Raw genomic sequence first — 23,101 nt, 5'->3', positions numbered from 1 at the left:
TTGCATCTTCACTCGCTGTGGAGGAATACCTGAGTGAGAGCTGTAACCAGAGCCCTGCGCGCTGCTGGTGTTCATCCATTTCTGTGCAGGAAGCTCTGAGGAATTGTCTGGCAAATTGGTTTATAATACTTTCGGATAACGTTTTTCACTGCGTGATGTTTTTCTCTCACTCAGAAAATTCTGCTTGAATGCAATTCTGCTGTATTTACAAAAAGAAAAAATGATTGACACGCAGCAGTGAGTGAATGTGTGTGTGTTTTCAGAGACAAAAGTGAAATGAGAAGGGAAATACTTCTTGCCCTCCTGAGGACTGCTGATCTCTCAAATGTGGGGGCTTATAGGAGTGGCATTCATTAAGAGTGTGCAACTGAGATTTTGGTGAAGGAAAAGGAAAACTGGCGGTGGATGACCTGACTGGTGACAGAGTGCTGCACAAATGCCTTTTCACCTCCCTGCCTGCCTCCCCAGTGTAGCAGTCGGAGGTATTTTGTCCGTGTGCTGTCACAGAAAGGCGTAACAAGAAGGTGAGGGCAGAGATTTGTGTGCTGGTCAGGAGCCTCGCTTTCCTTACAACGTGTGAAACATCCATTTTTCACAGCAGATGCTTTCTGGCATATGTCCTTAACATAGAAACGTTGCAAAATTGTGTAGCAAAGCTTTACTTCAGTTTTTCATATGCAAAAAAAAAAAAATCACCAAACCACCAACCAACCCTTATTTCAGCAGTGTAAGTATGGGCTAGCAATTTCAGTGCTACTTTTCATGCCAGCAGCTGATCATAAAGGCTATGGAGGTTCTGTTGGAGGACAGACACCGAGGTACAGGTGTGTGCTTTACCTGAACACCAGAACTGTGCTGGGCAAACCCACCAGCCTGTCCTTTAGGCAGTGTGAGCATGTATCACATGATACGTGTGACTCGGCTCCTATTTAAATCAGCACCCTGGGGATTTACAGCCTTATTTTTGGAATGGGGGGTATAGGGTTGAAACCTAGCTATTTAAAGACAAAATAATGCTTCCGAGACGCGGTGAAGCAGCCCAGCAAACGAGCCTGGGAGCGTGAATGCATTGCTGGTGCAGCACTGAGCGCCTCTGCACCTCCTCTTCTGCATAGCTGTGGGCTGCTCCCCTTTTCCCACTTCGGCTTCTGCTCTGATCCTTGTCTGCGTCACCCTAATAGCAGTATTATATATGAAATTGTTGAAAGCTCCTTTCCCAGAGCTTCAGCATGACTGGCATGGAATTATCTTGAAATAGGAAAGCTGTAATTATTATAAGGAGACAATTTTTGCAAGAAATGTGCTGATGTGAAACGCATACACCTAATTTAGGGAATTTTGGAGGCTGGATTATTGATGCTCTTTGAGAATACTTAGTCTGGAGTAGAAAGCTTGTGTCTAATAGTGCCAGCCATTAGTGGTTGTGGGAGTGTGTTGAATTGTTGCAGCCAACAAAGCCCTTTTCTAGGCTAAACAATACAAATATGCTTCTCCTGGTTATTAGCAGTTATTTGAAACGCTTGATGGTTGGGAAGGACATGTCAGAGCTGTGCACTGCATTCACACAAGGTCAGCAGACTTTTCCTTTATATGCATGGGAACCACACGAAAGGTACAGATGTTCACGTTGACTGAAGCATCAGGCCTGTTGTTGGCTTGGTGTAGTTATCTTTTGTGGTTTGTTTGTGGGTTAAGCTCTAGGAACAAAACAAACCTGGAATATTGATGAGGCAGTAAAGAGCTCCAACCCCTGCTTCTCAGGGAGCCAAGAGCTTTGCTTCTTGTTTGTTTTTTTCAAGTGTCAAAACAGTGGAAATTAAGAATGCTGCTTTAAAATTAGAATTCTTCTTTCTTCAGAACACATTGGAGCATGCAGTGTTTGGAAGCTGCTGGCCAGTGGAGCAATATTGATTTCCCTCTGGGGGCAAGGCGTTCGTCCAACCTTCCCAGCAGGGGGTGAGATTGATTCCTTAATCAGAACAGCAACAATCCATTCTGAAGCTTCCTCAAGGTATTAGGGCTAAATTAAACAGTCTGGGCCTCGTGTGTAAGCCCTAATGCACTTCGAGAAGCTTTCTGGGATAAGGAGAATGTTGAAAATCATCAGAAAATGAACCCAAAACAAAAAAGCCGCAGGCACAGATCACCCTTAAAGAAGAGAGCTGATAGTTTCCTTTGTGCGGTGCTGCGCTTAATGCTCAGATTCTCTTAGGGAAGAAAAGGGGGAAAAAAAAATGCATGAACTACATAGCTCTATTCATTGTCTTCTTATTGTATGCCTTCCATAGTCGTTCCAGAAATAGATGTGGGCACAAACAAATCTTAAATTAATAGAATTAAGCATCTTAAAGCAAGGAAATATTGTGCTGGGATTTCTTTCTTGGCTTATTTTGCAACAGTCGCTACTTATTCCTATCTGTTCCTATCCGTGTTGTGTTTGTCTTAATTTTGCAGCACTGGAAGATGTTTTGTGTGCATTTACAGACTCTACAATTACACAAGTCTCTTGAGGATAAAAATGTCACGAGTGCATTCAGCTTTTCTGGAAATGCTGTCACTGGCTTGGAGGAGGAATAAAATAATATGACTGAGTTTTATTCTGTATATTAAGTGTTCGTAAGTAAGAATTAACTATAATGCGTGAGTAACCTTGTTGAATGAACAAACTAATAATTATGAGTGTCATTTCTATACATGAGAGCTCAAACAACAATAAAAGGAGGGGGGTGGGAATCAGCCACATGACGTTTCTTCTGCCTTCCTCTTTTCTTACTGACTTTGTCTCATTCTGTCTCTGTCTGCACACCAAATTAGGTAAACAGTAATTTTCCATCCTACAGCATATTGAGATCTTTTCCATGAAAGAACAAATGCATCCAGAGGTGCTGAGGGCTTGACAAAGATTCCACTATTTTCATTGACTCTGTGAATCCTGCCTGTGGATGCAGCAGGAAGCTCGCAGTGGAAGTGGCAGATGCTCTTTTCTTATAGATGTATATTGGTCTTCCATTGAGCTGCAGGTTTGGAGATGCTCTGTGAAAGTAATCTGCCATAATGTCAACTTCTTTGGCCCTGTGGTTCAGTGCCCAACGGGTTGCATTTAGCAGCCAGTACTCCACTATTTAGGTTTAAACACTGAGATTTGTGGGGAAAATGAACACTTAACAGTTTCAGGTGAACCAGAGCTGTAATGGAATGTGGTGTCTGAATGGCCTCCTTGCCCTCCCTGTAGGAGAGGATGTTCTCAAATCGTGAGATCTTTCTTTCCCTCATCCCCTTTGTACATAGGTAAGCATGGATTTGTTTTCCTCCTCTCCCCAGCCATTCCTGCATCAGTCTGGTTCAGAGGCCAAGCTTTCTTTCTAATCTAATAGATTCAAGTCAATGTCTACTCAGATTACTTTTTTTTTTTTTTTTTACATGATTCAACTGTTTATCAAGCAGATGGCCTATCTGTGTTACAAAATAGGTGGAGAATCATGGGACGTTCAGGGAATTGTGCCCAGAAGCTCCAGTTGCTGTAGGAAGACCTGTTGCTCTAATCCATGCAGGGAAAGGCTGGGCAGGAGGTTCCTGTTGTTCTTCTGCAGCCAAGGGCGTTCCTTCTGTGCTCTTGTGCTTTTCAGTTCAACAGACAAAATGGCTTCGAAAGGTAGGGATGAAAGCTGAAGTAAGGAAAGCATGCCTATGAGGATTTCCTTCAGCCCAGACAGAGAAGTTACTCCTGTAACTTCAATTATTTGAGCACGGATAGGAGCTGAATGCCTGGTCTTTTTATTTATGCACCCGTTGTCTGTTTGCATTATTGGTCAGTGCCTTTTTTTGCATGTTAATAAGAAATGCAGATCGTCATGCTTAGTTCAGTATCGCTGACTCTGTTCTCTGAACATCTGTCACTGTTTGCATCAGTGCCTGTGCAAGGCAGGGCAAGGTCCAGAACCCCAGGTCTCATTTCAGGCGTTTTTCTGAGGCATTTTTGTCTCTAGTATCCCCTCTGCAACTGTTGTCCAGTTCTACGTGCAGTTGTAACATTTCAGTCTTGAGCTCTGGTAAAGTCAGTTTTTTCTGATGTTCTGAAGCAGTTCTGGTTGTTCTGTTCCTACCTCATTGTGTTCTGTTGTCTCCCTGTGCATTCTACTTTCTGTGAGCAGATTATTTCTTCTGATAGATGCTATTTTTTCTGTGTTTCTCTTGCATTACTCATAAGATTAACTCAAGTAACCGTGTACTTCAGAATATGGAAGGTATGTTTCCAAGAATGTTGACAGAAGCGTAGTGTGATAACATTGCAGGTTTGAAAGTCAGGGTCACAAAGCACCGTGCTTAGCAAAGGAAGGCATCGAGAGGTGAAGGGAATACACCAACTGTCACAGAAGTTTGAGTCACAGACTCAGAAGCACTGGGAGGAGAGTTGCTGATCCTAAGTTGCTACCAGGTGCTGTAGGATCAGTATGGGGAGACTTATGCAGAAACTGCTGATGTCCTTGTTTGATGTGAAACAGAAATCACAAATGCACACCCACTGTATCGCTGTCATCTGCTGCCTTCTGTTTGAATGAGTGATTGCTTGAAGTGCTGTGCTGTTCCAGAAGTCCACTCCATTTGATGAACAAGGCAGCTGATGCTGTAGCCATTGTGACTGGAGATCCCAGCCCTGCTGTGCAATGCAAGCATCTGTGGGCCCTGCCTGCAGGCGTGTGATGTGCATTAAAGGTGAGCAGGGTTGGAAGGATGCAGCATGTGGCATGGGAGGACGTGGAGGTGGCACACAGGTCTGCACTCCGTCCCACCTCCTGTCTCTCCCTGCCTGGGGAGCAAAGAATCATTTCTCTTGCACCTACTTTTGTGAAAAGAGGCTTCTTTTGTTTTCACACTGTAAATTAGTTATTGTTCTTAGATGAAAATTAAAGCTAGCTTTTTTTATTGTGTCTTGTATTGAAAATCAATACGGTGTGCTGATAGATACCCAAAATAGATGATCTTTGCTAGAATGGCTGTGTTCACTGAATGCTCAAAAAAAATCTGTGCATCTCAGTTGTGTTTCAAAGAATTACTTTTCCAATAGGCTGATTAATTGCCTTCAAATAAATAGTCATTTAAATATATATATATTATATATATATCTACATCAATATTTAATGGAATCTGCTTGAAAGTCTCCTAGTCCAGGCTTATAAAGTTGAGCGTGGGTGTCATTCACATATCCCTGTTAAAAAAGAACAGAATTTATGTTTTCTTTTATGGTGCTAATTATTCCTTAAAGAATTAATTGAGATGCCTTCAAAACAGCGGGCAGCAGGAAACAGCTTCATCCCTCTTTGTAGGCAGTTATGCTGTAAACCCACATGCGGACGTCACCAGAACACTGCTTTGTGTCCTGCACGGCTGTAAGGCTTGTGGACAATTTGTAGGGCTTTTTTTTTTTGTTTTTTTTTTTGCTCCATGTGGACTCTTACTGAAGAATCCTTTACTTTGATATGAAACAGGCAGTTAATTTCCTCCCACAACAGAGGCAGAAAAGAACAGTGCTGTGCTCGCCATCCTTTTGGATACTCCACAGTTTGTTTTTGCTATCATAGGACAGCCCAGCCAGCATGTTATAATGTAAGCATTCCCTCTGTCTGTTTTTTTGTTGTGGCAGCCTTGTGGTTGATCCTCCAAGAACATCAGAAGAGTGGAAGCAGGATGATGTGACAGCATACTTCTATGGACAGAACTTCCCTATGTGTGCTCTGTGCGCAGCACGCCTTTGTGTGGCTTTAGGAAGGCCTTCTCCTGTACAACATGCTGTGCTGTCCTACTGGCACTTGGCAGCTTTCTGTTACTTCAGTTATGACAGTTTTAATAACGTTTGTGTCACTCATTTGACTAATAACATCACTGTTATGTGGGGGGCTCTGTGTTCATCTTTAGACAGAATGCTTCCTATCGTCGTCCCAGTGATCGGCTCCAAGCACAGCGAGCTGCTGCGTGCTGGAAGAACTGTAGCACTCTTTCAGAAAATATCTTTGGCACCTCAGATTTTTCAGCCTGCTAACACATTCAGAACACAGGACAAGCAGCTTAAGATCTGAATGAGATTGTTCACCAAATGAATTGGTGCAGCATATTAATTTGCTAGCACTTCTAAATGCCCTCAGTGTTATAAGAGTCTGCAGTGTCACTAAAATACCAGGAGCTTTGTTGGTTCTAAACTACTTAAAAGAGAGTTTTGCATTCTTTGCTGCCTGCTGTAGCCTTACCAGCTTTATAAAGAATGTCAAGATCTGTATTTGAAAAATGTTTTGCATTCTGAGCTTAGCAGAGTTAGTAAGAACCTTTTCCTGGTGGCATTAATAGTCTTGGAGTTTCATTCTGCTCTGGTTTAGCTCTTTATTATACAAGGCTCATATTAATGCTTTTATGTAAATGGCTAGGGATACATTTATTGCATTGTTTAATAAGCATTTAATCTCAGTAGGTAGTTCTAGGATTGATGTAGACAAAGCAGTTGTCTTTACGTTTAGGTGATGTTAATGACCTGGATGCAGTCAGCCTGCTGCTTTGATGTGTACTTTCCATTGTGCCACTTGAGGTTGGTGAGTTGGTATTTAATGCTGGAGTGGAACTGGTAGGAAACTGAACTGTTATCTCATCTTTCCTTTGTGTAATTTACCAACACCCCCCTTCTCACCCCAAAACGGCGGAGCTGTCACCGCTGTCTGTTTGAGAGTGGGGTTAAAGCAGTCGCTGCTGCCCATTCTTTCCGTGCTAATAGATGGAGGCAGATGGGTGATGCTGGATGGGCTGTGGGGGACAGGAAGCAGTCAGGCTGGTGTGACAGCCGAGGGCCTTTTAATCTGTGCTCCAATAAGCATTGTTGTAATTTGGCCGGTGCTTTTGTTTCATGTCTGTCTTAGAAGCTAGATTAACAGAGAGGTTCTTCCTGATGAAATTCCTATTAAGGTTGTGAGGATGCGTGCTTAATGAAGCGTTATAAAGGTTCAAAACCTCAATCATGGTGTCATCATCATTGCTATAGCATGTATTCTAAAATATCCACCTCTTTTTGTTGAACCCAAGGACATGAGATTGTTGTTTCAAGCAAATTCAATGCCCCCCTTTAACACAGCCAGACTTGCCTGTCCAGGATGTGAATGGAGTGGCCCTGCTGAGGGAAGCAGTTTGCATTTAAAGGATCAGAAAATGCTGTTTTACTTGAAATGAAATGTTATCTGTGATGCTTAGGCTTCCAGGTCGTATTGGTCAAAAGAGAACCTAATTGTTGGTTTGTTTCCATAAAGTGTTCTGTCTGGCTTGGAGGTTTTGGAGGTTTTGTAGAAAGCCAGGCTAGGTTTGTACAGACACCAGCTGCCCTGCTTACTTTCTAGAAACTGTAATTTTAGTTTCTGTTGGTCGGTGTGCTGAACTGGAGCTTTGTCCACCAGGGCTCCCAGCCTGGCCCTGCTGCACACACACTGTGGGCATGCTGGCTGCGCTGCGGCTCCCCACGTGCCTCTGGTTTGTCCCCATGCCCCTTTGCCGGCCCCTTGGTGTGCAGGAGCTGCTGCCAGAGCTCTGGGAACTTTGCTGCTGCTGCTACTGCTTCTTTCATGCCAGCTCACTGAGCGTTTCCCACGTATGGATGAGAGAGATGATTGTGTTAGGGTTGTGTGTGTTTTATCAGCGTCATGCTTTAAGGACAGGGGACGTTTATATTTTCCTATCTAACAAAAAGCAAGCTCTCTGCTCCAACGGGGGTTTTTTGAGTGTCTGTGTGACAGAGTTGCTTTTACCTTGTCAGATGTCTGTGATGTGCCTCTGGGACATCCCGGGGCGGCTCAGCGGCTCAGGCCTGCTCCTGTACTGCAGCTCGGCCGTGTGAGCTGCCCTATTGCCTGTGAGCCTGAAATGCAGGCGGGAGATCTTGCCTTTGTATTGCAGAATGCAGTTTCATTGGTGCTGGTTTGGCAGTTGACCTCGTTAAGTTATTCGTTTTCACTACTGAACAAATACCTCGTGTGCTTTTGGTGGGTTGATGCTTTACACCATGTTTCCCCCTCTTTATTCCACCTACTTTGGTGCATTCATTTAGTTTTTGCTGGGATCTTGTTACTGAGAGAGCCTTCTGCTGGGGGTCCGGGGGGACCCTGTGCAGCTCAAAGAGGCTTGAGACAGTGATTACTTTTCTTCAGGTTCAGACTTTGACAGGAGCTCACGTTGTGGTACAACTCGCTTTCATTACAGTGTCTGAGGGTTCTGTAAAGGAAGCAGAATAGAGGTGAGCATGTGAGAATGAGCGTGTGGTCTCTCTCTGCAAAGGAAAAGGTGCTGTCGCTTCCAGAGGATATTTGTTTCTTGGTTGCAGTGGATGTTGTGGTGCACAGATCAGTGTTTGATTCCTGCTGAGATACGTGAGCAGTGCAGCTGCCACATGAGTGTGGGTTTGCCATCATTTAGTCTGTCAGACTCGGATGGATTCTGTGCTCTCATCTTTTGCAGGGGAGCGAAGGAGAGACACCTCAGGATTCAACTGAGCTTGGGTATTTTATGCAGGTAGGATCAGCCTGCACCGATGCTGGTGTTGAAATACAAACAAAAGGAAGCATGCAGAGTTTGCACATCCAGCAGGGGTTCGTCCCTGATCTGAAGAGTTCATCACCCAAAGGCTGAGATAAGTAATAGGTAACAGGCAGGATGTTAGCTGAGTGCTTTGGTTGCCAATTTTCACAGTTGCAGAAAGCATTGGATCTTATTGTATTTAAGAAAAACTGCGTAGCAAACCCCAATTTTGAAGTGGTCAACTTTGTGTGTAAGATTTAAGTTGGCTTTACGTGTAGCTTTGCAGACATTAAAAATTCCATATACTCAGAATCTCCTGCAAAAAGGGAAGAGTCATTCTACTTTGTGCATTAAATTTCCTGAGTCGTATGAATTTCTGAAATAAGCAAATAGAGAAGTCTCCTGCTCTGGATGCAAACTATTCCTTGGGTCAGAACAGATGCACCAGACCTCATTTCTAGGTTGTCAGTGGCATGCAGGGACAGATAGGAATACAGGCAGAGCAGCAGTCTTATTTGGTCCTGAGTGTGAAGTGGCCCTTGATGGATCGAGGAATGTATTTGTGATGTTGTGGTATTTAAGATATTAAATGCTTTTTGAACCTCATCTGAAAAGAAGTACTTTAGTCTGTGTCAGCTGTCAGGTCCATTTGATTGGAAAAGAGAGGAGGAAGCAGTTCATTTTGAGACTTTCCCTTTTGATTACAGCAATAGAGAAGAGCTGTGGGTGTGATTTAAAGAGGCCTTATTTTTTTGACTTCACGTATCTCCATTGCTCCAATTTAAACAGAAGAAACATCATAGAAAGGATTTAATGATTCGAGGCGGCAACCTCCAGCAGTGCAAAATGCCAGCACCTTTACAACATCCTTCTTTTCTGAGCTGCAATGCACACATCCCATAAGGGCTGTGCTTACAGTGAGACACGTGGTCAGCTCTCAGTGCTCTGCAGCCAGAGGAGGAGGCAAAGAGGGGAAAGGGCCCTTCTGTTCCATTAAAAGTACAGATAGATAGTGACAATATCTTTGGTACGTTAGAAACTGTGTAAAAAAGGGACTTAAGACAGATGCTGAATTACTGAATGGAGATGAGATGATCAGAGATGGGATGTACCAGACATTGGGCTCTTCTTTATACATAGCCCACGTGGGCCATATTTAGGTAGAGAGATCCAGGGGTTTTAATTTTCAAAGCTTAAAATTCACTCATGTTGTTTGAAGCGGTTATTTTATTAAAACAAAACAAAAACACACCACCCAACTGTAACTGCTCCAAAGACAACAAACGGAATGGGGTTGAAGCTCAGGGTTCCAGCTTTATCCTTATGCAGGCACTGCTGGCTGGGTAACACCAAATCTCCTGCTTTGGGGATCAGTAGAGCTGCTTGGATATTGCATGCGATGAGCCCAGTGTGCCATTGCCTTCCAAAAGTTGGTTATTTTCCCTAAAATACCTCTCCAAATCAAAGTTGTTCCTGTGGATAAGATCCTGATTTTGTAACTGTGTGTAATTTGCTGTTGCAGGGCACGGTGGCCTATGTGTGTTTTTTGTGTGTTTTAAGTGCATCAGCCTCCTTGTCTGCTTTTCTATTGCAGCCCCCCTGCAATGGGCAGCAGTGCCCTGTGGTTTGTTCTTCATAATTAGCACTCCACTGCCCAAAGGGAAAGCTGTGTGGGCAGGAGATCTTGTTGGCTTTTATTTTAACAGCTGGTATTATTGAGGGAGGGATTCGTGGAATGGAGAAAAAAAGAGGATGAAAATCAGTCAACAGTTAATCCAGAGATACAGGCAGGCGCTGAGATTTACTGGGACTTCTTTCTAGAAGTGCCTTTGTTCAAATGACTTCGGAATAAAAGAATGGCTGCGTTAAATGGGGGAAGTGCTGGGGAAGAGTGAAAAGTTGCAACACTGTCAACTGAAAAACCTTCCCGGAACAACAGCAACGTGTATTTAGCTTTGTTACCATGCTGCAACTCCTGAGGGAGGCAGCTCGGCTCTGCAGCCCTTGATTTATGCCGGCCCAGCAGCAGGGGATGCACTGCAGAATCTGCCTGTTTTCCGAGCTCTTGTTTATAACGCGCACAGAGGGACGGAGCCCCGTGGGGCGGCGCAGCTCTCAGTCTGCTGCTCTGGATACTGTCAGCAAAAACGCAGTCCTTGTCCCAGTCCTCTTCCCTCAGGACAAGCAGAAGGAAGAGGTTAGCGTTGTTTGTTTTGTCTCTCTGCTTTTCAAATGAGTTCTGTGGGTATCATTAATGCTAATGATAGAGATGCATCATCTCTCTGGGTCTCAGTAGGACTTAATTGTAATCAGCCTTTACTTAGGCTTTGCTTAGCTAATGAGTGAAGAAACCTATTTGGGTTTTAAGGTCTTAATTCTGCTGTTTTTCTCCCATATTTATGAGAAATAAGCCGACTTCAGTTGGAACCACCACAAGGAGAAGCAGCACGTGTGTGCTTATCTGCAGTGCAAGTAGCTGAACATGTACAGAAAAAGTTGAACTACGGTCTTTAAATATAGGTGGTGTTTCTGAGCTTACTTCTTGCAATAGTTGAGGTATTATTATTTTGATTTTTAAGAGCTCTCTTATATTCTGGGTTGTAATTTGCACATTATAATGTATTTTGAAACAAAACTCTGTCCCATTCTGGGATTTCTTCTGTGTGTTTTATAAGTGGAATTGTATGCTTGAAGAGAAGTGTTCATTGCCAAGTGGTCTCTTTGTGACAGATGGTTCTCATTGTGGCGAACTCATGCAGTGCCTCAAACCTCAAAATGTATAAACTTATTTGAAGGAAATGAATTGCTGTAGCAGCATGGGCATCTATGAAAAGCACCGTGGACAAACGATGCAAATGTTTTTGAGCCTTTGGTTTTCTGTATTCGAAGAAAACGTTCATTTCCAAGAATGTGACATTCTGATGCATCGCAAGGTGAGCGTTTCCTCTTCTAAGAGATGTGTGCAACTTAATTTGAAGCAACTCCCACTGGTAACAGATGAGTTGTGTCAAGCGCGTACCATCACAGTACAGCCTTCATAGGCAGTGAATTAAAGTGAAACTCCCCCTATATTTTTATCTGTATTAGATGGAGTTATGCTCATCCTTGTGTGTCAGCTGGGCCTGCAGATCACAACCTGTTCTAAGAAAGCCAGGCTTTCTGTTAGCCACCTGCACGCACACAGACAGCCTCGCTGTCCCTCTCTGGCTCCCTTTGGTTCACTTGCTGTTTTTGCTCATCGGCTCAGCTCTTCGCATCTCCTGTCCCCCCTCCAGCACTGTTGCTCTGTGCTGTCTCGTCTCACAGCCACTGCAGCAGCCACATCCTCTCCGGTGGCATATCCTCACCTTCCTTCCTGCCTGCATACTCGTGCATCTTGCCCTGTTGCTAGCAAGGCATCACAAGCTCTGCCTCACCACATCCTTTGCAGGGTACAGCAGGACATGGGGGAGGAGAAGGCTCAGTTTGACACCAGGATGGTGAGGTGCAGCGTTTGGGATCTGTCTGATGTGGGCTTTGCTGGGGAAGGCTGTGGAGTGGCAGGAGCAGCCCCCTGGGGCTCAGGCAGCTGGTTTCTGGTCCTACCAGCAGCACCCACTGCCGGGCAGCTGCAAGCCAGCACCAGCTCAGCTCACACAAAGCAGTGCTTCCAGCTCATGGCTTGAGCTTCAGCAGGGAGTTGGGCATTCAGCTTATGAGAACTTTGCCAGCAGCAGCTGAACTTGCACTGGGAGGTTCCTGCTGTGAACCACGTTGGGTTTTGCAAAGCTTCCATAATGAGTGTCAAAGTGGGTCACCAATGTGAGCAGCCAGGCTGTGCTCCCAGCAGCCTGGTAGGTGGAGGTGTCCCAGTGCCAACCGATCCCCACGCTGCTTCTTGAGGAGCTGCTCTCTGCCCTATCCCTGCTTGCAGACCTTCCTAAGCCGTGTTTTGCACTGAGGTTTGCTGTCAGGATCCGTGCTGCAGAGCTCTGGGCACGGTGTTGAATCTCTTCCCCTAATAGCAGGTGAGCTGTGCTGGTACTGCAGGCTGGTGTTGTAGTTGGAGTTGTACCTGTGGAGCTTTGGGTCGTCTTGTTCAGCGTTGCAGTTCACCTTGTTCCCCATCAGCCCTGATGATCTCATGCTCCCAAGAACTGGCCTGGCCTCCGTGTGACTGCAGTTCTCGTGGTGCTTTCCATGCGCTGCCCCTGGGCTGTGCGCTCAGTGCCTTTGCTTTCAGTACCTGTTTGTCTTTAGCCGAGTTTCCATCCAGACAGGTCAGGGAGGGCACGACCGAAACCTGCTGTGAGCAGCACTTCTGCTTCGTTGGCAGGAGGGGTCACTCTTGAGATTGTGGAAGGTGGTGGTTGGGTGGGGATGGAGAGGTTGGTCTCCTTAACAAGGTTTCTCCCCAGCGCCACCCTTTGAGCACAGCCAGACTCATCAAGAGGGGCAACGTTATTTGAAAGCCCAAATAAACCTGGTGTAAGTTTGGGTTGTTCTACACCTGGAACTTGGGTTGTTTTGCAGCTTCAGCAGAGTGCAGAAAACAAAGCCTTTTAAGCCTGAAATGCAGATTGCTTAATTGCCAGTGTATATTGGAACAAGTAGGACTATTAGAGGTGAGTTATTTAGCAACATAAAAGATATTTCAACATAAAACCTGGTCTGTTTCCCATCCTGGTTGTGGCTTTTTTTCCCACCTGGTTGGATTGCACTCAGTTGCCTGAAAATACAGCAAGAAATATTGGTTCTTTCTCTCATCTGGATCAGGTTCTGGGGAGAATTAAAAGGGATAAAAGAGTGAAAACCTTTTGGTCTGTATGGAAAATGAGTTTAAGGGATGGAGATAAAGAAGAAATGGAGGTGAGGGAGTAAATCTCTAATTTTTCTGAGGCATTTATTACTTACATGAGGTGGAAATCTGCCTGCTTAAGGTGAAAGATCCGTAAGAATTTAATACTTGAAGGTTGAAATGAAATATGGGTGGACAGAAAATTGGAAGGCAAAATGTGATCATAAACAGTTTTGTGAAGGAGAGCCGGATGCGCTGAGCTAATTCTCCCATCACCCATGCAACAAACATCCAACAAAAGCACAGCATGGTTTGAGCACAAACCAAAAGGAGATGCTCTCCTCTTCCTGTTGCTGTGTCGGTGCTGCCAGCCTTCCTCAGCTGAGCTGCATGGAGCACAGGGTTGGTGTCCTGTGCTCCTTTGTGTGTCACATTCACTTGTTGGTCACTGACCACAGCTGACAAGACCACTGTGGGAAGTTCTCTCTCCTCAGCAGTGGCTGAGTTAACAAATACTGCTGCTTTCCCATTTCTGCACCTCTCTGCTTTCTCTTGCAGGAGCAGACTGTGCTTCACGTATTCATTTCGTTATTCATTTGCCTGAAGGCTGCAACATTTACATGTGGCTTCCTCGTAGGTCTGTGTGGATCTGTGCATTTGAGCTCTGCTGTGCTCTGCCAGCACTGTGCTGCTACGTGGGACTGAACTGAGCCTGTGAACATCCCAGCAACTTCTTTTTTTTTTCCTTAAAGTTGTTCAAATGCATTTTAAAAAAGAAAGTCAACTGGAATAACGTGCTGTGTTCTTGATTTTCAGTTCTTCCTAAATAAATTGTGTAAGATGATTTTAGTGAATAAGGATGGCGGAGGAGAAAGTGTAAATCAGAGGTAAAGATAGCATTCAATTCCCCTGTTCTTAGGTACTTTTTAGGAGGGTGGATAAACAAGTAATTCTGGAGGAAATGAAATGTAATTCCCCAGAGACCGAAGCAGTGAAAACTCTTACTAAGTATTTTTAATTTTTAATAATCATGTGTCTCTTCTTATGTTGCTGGATTAGAAACATAGGCGGATTATGCTCAATACGGAGGCTTTGTTCTGCTGTTGGTAGCTCCAAATTTGCAGCATATGCATTCACTGCTTGTCTTTGTTTTGGCTGTTAGCTCTCACTCCTGGCACTGCTGCTACCTGTGGGAACAATGGGAAGAGTGACAGCATCGCCTGCTTATGGGTACCTGAAACACTGCCACCCAGATCTGATCGCAGCGGATCTGAACAGCAGACCTAAAGATGTTTGCAAGAGAAACCAAACTGATGGCCCAGAGCTTCTGCTGTACGTAGAGTTGGACTCCATGGCATTAGCTGTTCTGTTTGAGAAGTGCTTACCAGGCACTGGGAGCACGAGCACGTGTGTAGCATTGCTGCAGAGGCCTGAGGTTAGAGCTCAGGGCATCCCTTAATTTCTGCTATAGCTGGAGCCCATTGGTGACAAATTATTGCCATCACTGGATTTGAAAGAGTCCTGAGCTGAAGGGTTTCACAATAGATGAAAGCTCTCTAGAGATCAGGTTAGTAAGATACTCCCTTCAAGAGACCACAGGAATAACATTTGTGTTATTGCTCAATAATTGGTTGTACTCCATGTTATGTGGCTTAGGAATGGAAAGAGAGCTTTTCTTTGCTTCCTTTATTTCCTTTTTGTTTTTTTGTTTTTTTTTAATGGCTATTTTTCTTCTTCCCAAGAGACTTTGCATTGTTTGGGAGTGGAACATCAGGAGAATAGCTGAGAAGTGAGGGAATTTGACAGCTTAAAGAAGCAGTTAAAGCAAGGAAAAGCAAATAGACAGAACTATTTCCATTTTAAGCATTGTTGGTGTAAAAAGCTTGCAGCTGAGTTTCAGAAAGAATGCATGAGCATGAAGTTCTTTGGGCAGCAATAAAAATACAGGGAGAGAATTAATGGAAATGGAAAAGAAGTCAGAAACACTTTGCCTTCGGGCACTCTGCTGGTTCCCATGCAGCTAGTGATGCTCTCTCCTCTTTTGAGCATATGCTTTTGTATGCATGTTGGAGAGTATGTTAAGCCATGAAAGGATGTGAGGATGCAGTTTGATGCAGCTTGTGTTCAGCTCTGCAGTTCCACCCATGTGGGACCTTTGGGGGGGGCGGTCATGTTCTCTGTTGGGCCCTTCCTGTGCTCAGGGGAGACATGCAGTGTTTGTGCTGGCACGTGTGGTGTCAGTGGGAGCTGCTGGAATCTGATGGAGGAGTTGCAGCCCCATGAGCTGTTTAATTATGTGCACTTCTGGACCATCAGTTGCAGCTGCGCTGCTCCTTGCAGGGAGCTGTTGGTGCAGCAGCTGCCACTGCAGTGTTTTGCTCAACAGTGTGTCTGTAAGTCGGCCTCTGAGCCAGAGGAAAGCAGTGAATCCTTCTAGAGAGCATTTTGGTGCTGCTTCACAGCAGACAGGTGCTGAGCTCCTGTCCCCTTGTGCTGCGGTCTGATGAGGGCCTCCTCACCAAATGCTGCATCATGCTCCTTGCCTTGTTTTCTTGCTTTTGTCAAAGAATGCTAAAGCCTTGTGGAATTTGTTTTCTAATGCCTTCCCTTACTGCAACAGTGAGGAGACTGCAAAACGGAGGAGAATGTGTAGAAGGAAATGAAAAGCTGATAGAGCTCATTGAGGTACCTGCCCAGCTTATAGCTGGTGACCAAAGGTGCCCAGCTGTGGCACAGGCTGAATCTGCTGAACGTCCGTCCAGCCCTTGGCAGGGGCAGTGCTGCTCTTGTCAGACTGTTCCTGGCACACCAGTCCTCACCAGCTCCTCTCTTGCTCTGTCGGGTAGATGCTTCCCCAGCTGCCATCTTCTTCCTGGCCTTCCTTGAGATGTGAACACCTTTACTGAGCTTTGTGTTCAGAGATCCTCATCCGGTTTTGCTGTCTGAGTACGTGAAGCTAAATGTGCTCAAGTGAACCACAGTAGTAACTGATGTACTGCAGCATTGTCCTCTTCATGATACCTTTTTTTTCTTTCTGGGATTAATTGCTATGAAAAGCTTGTTCTAAGCTCCTTTGTGCAGATTCTTGTTTAGTACCAATTGCACCTACTGGAGATTTTGGAATTCCATGAATTGAAAGTTAGCTTTACAACCAAAATATTGCATACCCTCTTTTGTCCCTGTGCTTCATTAGTGTTAGCATAGAGCTGTTGCCCACCTTCAGCTTGCTGTGCAGATGGGGAACACAAGGAGGACATGGATGCCTTTCCTTTGGAATCCCATGCTTCCAGTTTTGCTGCCTGTATTTCATCCTTGGGCAACACAGAAAAGAACTGAAAATGGGATACATGACCCCAATGTAAGGCATCACTTGTGACATTGGTGGCTTGCTGAAATAATGCTGAGGCCAAACCTGGAAGGATAGAAAATGATGTTTAGTTCAGACTTCAGAAAGGAGCTAAATTTCACCTTTGCCTTGGCTCCTGAACGCAGAGGTGGGCCTTACAGTTATCTGGTCACGGTTGTTCTGGTTAGCACTCGGTGCAGGACGAGTTTCTTTGTTGGCTGTATGAATGGAAAGTCAGCAGGTTCACATGGTCAGCACGTCTGACAGCTGCACTGCTGCGGCTTCACCTCAGCACTGCTCAGCATGGAGCTCGCTTTCTCCAGACCTGACAAAGTGAGGCTACTGAAGCAGCCTGGCAGATTGATCCACAGCATTGCAGGGCAGAGCGAGTCAGCAGCCTGGAACAGCCTGCAGGTGTTTTTTTTCATTCCTTAATGTAAATGGTGCTTTGAGAGAAGTTGGGGTGGTGGTGGAAGAGCTTCGTATTGCTGGTGATTTTTGTTCTAAAAGGTACCAGGCTTAGACAAGCCACCAGAGGATTGCTTTCCCAAGGTGAACCTGCTCTTCATGTGTGCTTGGCGTTGTTTGAGCCCTCTCCAAGGGCAGGATCTCCTTGAAAGGCATCCCATCCTAACGAACCCGGCCTTTCCTCTTTGGGTGTAGTTAAAGTGAGATGCTCAGTTAGTTTCTTTCTGCTCCTGTGGTGTATCTGTGTGATAAGGGTGGTTTAATTTGCATCGAGGGGGTAGTGCACGGATTCCCCAACCTGAGACAAGTTGGGAGCGTGTGTGAGCGTATGTAAATTGTTGGTAATGGACTGCTTTATGGGGTATTTATTTTATGTGCATGTGTTTATGTTAAATAATGTAAATGGTGGAAGAGCAGAGCGTGGGATAGCTGCACGACCTCTCGAGCAGAAGCCTTCAGAAGGCAGTGTTTGTAGCACTTTCCTGACGCCAGCTCAGTCATTGGTGATCGGAGCTGTGGACGTGAAGCTGAGCAGGAGCTGCTTCATTGCAGAGCGCTGCTTCCTCCCTGCAGCTGAGCAGAGCTCTGCGCCGTACCCCAGCTCTGTTCTCCCCAGCTATGAGTCTGTTTGAAACAAGGGTTTGTCTGCATGCAAATACGTGCTGGCTCAGTGCACGTCTTCCCGTTCTGCAGAAAATGGGTGTCTTTTTCAGTGAACGAGGTTACCTTTGGTGCAGAGATGACTGCTGGAAGTCAGGGTTCTATTCTGTGTTGTTTGAGTTTTTTCAGTTGCCCTCAGCCATTTCGTGTTGCTGCTGGAGCACAAGGCTTAGAAGTTCTGTGCTATTTCAGTATGCATACACTTGCCCTTTTGCTTTTGTCCCCCCTTCTGGTACCTTTTTGGTTAACTAAAACTGACATAATTCAAACTAAAGCCTAGTCTGGTTTGGCTGCCTGGCTTTGAAGTAAAATCTTTTGCTAAACCAGGGCAAACAGGGCGATGCTCAAAGCCCACGTGTCCAACTCCATGTGTACTGCCTGCTGCTTTAACTGCTTCCTTGGTAGCTTTGCAAGTTTTCGTCCTGTAACATGGCTCTCATCTCTTCAGAAAGGAGTTAAAGCAGTCTTGTTGGCTAGCAGCAGCTTCTGCTTGCAATTGTTTTGCTCAGAGCTGAAGTTTTCTTTCCTGATACCAATCTAATTTACTGCCAGAACCAGAAATGCTGCAGTGCAGCAAGTGGTGGTTGCTTAAAAGCAGCGGATTCATAAGCCAGGCTTTGTAGTAACTGTGTTATTTTGTGCCTCTGAGGAAGTGGGCTTGTGTTGGTTTGATAACATTTGATGATAGCCCTGCAAACTGGAAATCACAAGACCAAATCTTCAGAGCGCAGAAAGCAGCTCTGCTGCTGTCAAAGCATTCACTGTGGCAGCTGAGCATCTGACCCAAATCCCTCCTTGCATTTGCATTGTTGGGGAACATGGCAAATCTAACCTCTGTGCCACAGATGCACAAAATCTGTTTTTTACTTTCCCTGCAGTACTTAATGGAGCCAGCTGCCAAGCGTTTCAGGCTGATATTAAAGGCTTGGTTTGTGTTGTAGCTCGGAGAGGATAAGTCTGCAATACAGCACAGTTTAAAACGTTTTCCAAGTGTTGTGGAAGCATTGATTTCTGAAGTGTTGTGGAATGGATGGCTGTGGAATTTGAGTGCAGATGAAGTAACTAAATTATAAAAGAAAAAGAAAAAAAAAGGTAATTTAGGTTAACTCAGAACACAGTAATAAGTTGGCTTGGATAATTAATTTGGATTTAGAGTTGCTTAATTTCTCTTGGCGTTTGCAAATCCCAGACGGACCTGTGGAATGTTTTTGATAGAGAAAAGATTCTATTGGAAACATGTGTGTGACTGTGCTTGTGAGGGCAGCAATATCTGCAGAACAATGCAGCATCTGTGTATGAACGTCGGCAGACAAGAAGTCTTGCAGTAAACACAACTAATGCAATTTTTGTGGCATCTTTTGTTAGCATGTCTTTTATTCTGGAACAAATCATGAGGCTACAGGGGGAAAGAAATCCTGTTCTGTAGAAACCTCTACCTGTTCTAAATGGTATTTAAGGGCATTATGCTGACAAAGCTGGACTATAAATCTATTTTTTAGACTAATATCAGAGTTGTTCTTTAGGTGTAGACCTCAGATTCTCAGAACTTCTGAGAACTCTTCAGTGTAAAATAAAATACTGCACAGGGAATCCATTTCTTGTCATTTGTCTTGTTATGTGTTTGCATTAGAGAATTGTGTTTGGTGATAGGGCCAGGATTTCTGCAATGGAAGTGATTTAAAAATGAAAAATGAAGAGCATCGCTGATCTCATGTTAAGATACAGATTTCTGTTGGTGTAAGAACCTGTGCTGCTAGAAAATGTCTAACTGTGGTAATGGAAAAGATTAATAACAGTATAAAAAGTGATGTGAGCTTTGCAAATTATTTTCAGCGCCTTTGATTCAATGAGACTAAACTGATTTGTATTATTATTATTCCTTGCAGGACCAGTTTGACAATTTAGAAAAGCACACGCAGTGGGGCATCGATGTTCTGGAAAAATACATCAAGTTTGTCAAAGAAAGAACAGAGATTGAACTCAGCTATGCAAAGCAGCTTAGGTAAGTTGGCGTGCAAAGGTCTGCGCTTGGGGTTGCGTCTGTTCTGCAGTCATCTGTAAGCTCATGTTGCAGTGGTGGTCATTTGCTCGTTTATAATGGTTGCTGGTAGGTGGAGAATAGTTTCAGTTTGAAGATCTGCAAGCTAATTTAACATCACGTTTTTATCTCTGATAGCAATTGTGTTCTTTGTAACGGAGACGTTGTTTGGGCGGCTGAGCAGCATGCTAGGGCTTACTGGTGATGCACTCATGGTTCAGGGCTTGGGCTTTGGGGGACAGCTAGTAATATTTCCCATTAAACTATGACTGCAAATCAATTCTGAAGAGTTTAAGAATTCAACACCATAATGATAATTTGCTATAAAGGACAAACTTTAGGGTGGTTTTTTTTTTCTTTTTTTGCATGACAAGCTCATAAACAGTGTTAGAGAAACTGCAGGCCTGAAAGGCAGTCTCAACACTTGGAAATTTAGTCTGCATTTGAGTCAGATTGCAGCCTAAGATTTGTGCTTTGACAGTTTTACAGTCTTGCTGAAGTTCTTGCAGCGCGTCTCCTGAACAGAGCAGAAATCCATGGATTTATCTTGAGCAGCTGAATTACCAGAAGTTCTCGCTGGGTGTTTCCTGGGATGAACTCTGGGTTGTAGGTTAGGATACCAGGATGTGTGAACCTGCCCCAGAAAACTGGATCAGATGCAGGGTGAATGGAGAAGAAAGGGGATGAAGAGCCCTCCCACAGTGGCTAGCTCTTAGCCTGAGAGGAGGAGTGCAGTAATGGTGGGAATGGTGGCAGTCTGGGGAGGGGAGCACAGGACTTCCTGAGCCCTCCAGTACATCCATACCTTTTGTTCTGTGTGATTAGGTACGTTCTAACTCCTCCCATCTTCTCATTATTGATAAAGAATGAGATCTGTGCTTCTGGTTGTTATATATGTACACACACACACACAAAGCATGATGTCTATTTAAAAAAAAAAAGCCCAGATTTTTATGCTTTTTTTAGAACAGCTCATGAGATGAGCAATGGCCTGTTATTTACTAAGGGCTGGTAGTTGATAAAGGCCTGCCTTTATGGTTCTGTGCTTTCTCAGGGGAATGCCACAAGGATTCCCCAGGGTATCTGCTATAGACAAGCAGGAAATTGAAAATGAGTTGTGCAGGAACAAATTGCTCACATCCTATGGAGATGAGGTTGAATTACAAAGGCAAAATGAGCTGGAAGAAACGTAGTATGAGTAAACCAGGAAAGCCCAGCACAGTATCTGTGTGAGTAAGTCTGTCTTACAGAGAATGACACCCTTGAATCTCTGAATTTCTTGGGATGATGAATTTTAGGTGTAAGGAGCATAATTGTGAAATCAAGTGAATAAAGAATATGTTTAAGGAAAACAGGAGAGAGTCACAAAGTGTTCAGAGGCTGTGAACCCCCAAGTTTCGTCTCTTTTTCTGTCCCAGAATTCCAGAACAAACTTAGTCTTGTTCTTTTTTTCTCCTCTGTTTAATTGCATGCTCATAGTTACATTTGTGCCTTCCCCATGGGTAAGATTTAAAGACAAATAATACATTCATCCTTGAGGAGCCCTGAAATGCAGTGCTGTTTGGAGCTATCTGAGAGTTTGAAGTACAAAGGGAAAAAGGCAAAGCAGACCTGTCAAATGTTGAGATATAAAACAGTTCAGGCCATTAAAAATAAAAATAAATCATACATCTGCTTTTAATAAATTTCCTCTGGCCTGTGGCAAACTTTTTGTGTGTCACATGGATTTAGTACAGGGGCTGCAGTGGAGGGCTCACTCATTGCTGCATTTGGTTTTGACCTTCAGCTGGATGTGGACACGTGGGGCACTGCTGCCAGTGGCAGAGTGGCGCTCCCTGGTGCTCCTTATCTAGCTGCTTGCTGCACACAGACTGAGCTTCAGAAAGTGCCAGAAGCCTAATGTGAAGATGGATAGACAGCTTTGAGGGGGACAGATTCAAAGAAAGATGCCTTGCATGTCAGGATGCTTTGGGAATCAAGAACCTCTGATGTATGGTAAATGAGAGAGGAAGAACAAGATGTCGAAGCAGTGGAAGTAAGGAAACAAAGAAGCAAGCTGGAAGGGCAGAAGGGTGATGCTGAATGAAAGGCAAACAAATGTGAATCAGAGGCAGGTGCACAGGCTAGCACAATCTTTTCTGAATTGCTATTTTATTGCTGATCTGTCATCTTATGTCTTAATTTCTTCTTTAATCACAGTTAGATTTGAAGGTCATTGCTTTATGAGCTTGAACCTGAGAAATACCAGTATTATGGCCGTGACACTGTAGAACTGCATGCTGAACTTCAGCATGTGAGAGTCATAGTGGCTCTTAATGGATTCAGTATCACTTCTGGGTTCAGTATCACTTCTGTTTTTTTGTATGTATCCTGGTTAAAGCCTTGCATACTATTTTGATGGGGGGAAAAAAAGCAGAGGAAAACCATAATTAAATCCAAATATAAAGAACACGTTTTCTGAGTGCATTACAAAATACACAGAAACCAATAAGAAGTTGAACAGAGTTGCTAATCCTTACTGTATTTTCTGAATCCTTTTCCTGTGAAAGCACATGCTTCCTGCTGGTTTTTACCCCAGCCCAGCAGCATTTCTGTACCTTCAGAAGCTCAGAAGACAATAGTTTGTATGTCAGGATTTACTGGGTGGCACAGTACTGAATGAAGGGAGGCATGCATTTTGTAGGTGTGAAAATACCTTATCGTGCCGTCTTCAATGTGTTTCCTTGTTTTTCACTTTCCTCTTTAAGCAGATTTATGGAGGCCTTTCTGTGCTGCATACAGTATTTGTAAGACTTACTGTGACCTCACAGAACAGTTTGCACAATGCTTGCTGTGCTGATATTTAATTGAAACTGCTGTACACAGAACTGGAGAAAAGCTCCTTGTTGCAGAGCATCGCCTTCTCAGAGAAGGCGCAGGCTGGAATGGAGATACTTGGGGGCCTCCCAGGAGGAGTACTTCTGTTTGGAGGAACACGTGTGTGTGCAAGCCTGACAGCTTTCTGGCTATTGCTCTGTTTGGGCAGATGCTGCTTAATTCCATAGGGGAAAAAAACATGAGTAAGAAATGTGAGGGAAGAGGACCTCCTGTTTCCCAGTGAAGCAGTAAAAACAGCATGCAGTGGGGATTGGGTTACATCCCCGAAAAAGCAGGGTTAGCAGTGGTGTGTTTTGTTTTGTTTTTCACTGAGATGCATTCTGGGAGCTCTCCAAAGAGTTTGCCATATACAGGCCAGTGGCATTTCTTAGTCCCTCTGAAAATGATTCCATCA

The 23,101-nt window shown here is 44.3% G+C and overlaps 1 protein-coding gene across 18 annotated transcripts in view; it reads left to right on the top strand.

Moving 5' to 3' along the window:
* The window catches only part of FNBP1 (formin binding protein 1), an 87,335-nt gene that overhangs the window by 7,991 nt on the left and 56,243 nt on the right, over positions 1 to 23,101 (top strand). For 17 of the 18 annotated variants that reach the window (XM_052669237.1, XM_052669252.1, XM_052669251.1 and 14 more), the window contains exon 2: positions 19,679 to 19,794. In XM_052669237.1, the coding sequence (XP_052525197.1) occupies positions 19,679 to 19,794 (116 nt within the window). Of the gene's footprint in view, positions 1 to 16,952; positions 17,079 to 19,678; positions 19,795 to 23,101 lie in introns of those variants that run through there. The other variant, XM_052669242.1, reaches the window with a different exon arrangement.

Source organism: Tympanuchus pallidicinctus, unplaced genomic scaffold (assembly GCF_026119805.1).
Source record: "Tympanuchus pallidicinctus isolate F22 unplaced genomic scaffold, pur_lepc_1.0 scaffold8, whole genome shotgun sequence".
NCBI classification, from domain to species: Eukaryota; Metazoa; Chordata; class Aves; order Galliformes; family Phasianidae; genus Tympanuchus; species Tympanuchus pallidicinctus.
This window is presented reverse-complemented; position numbering and strand designations above follow the sequence as displayed.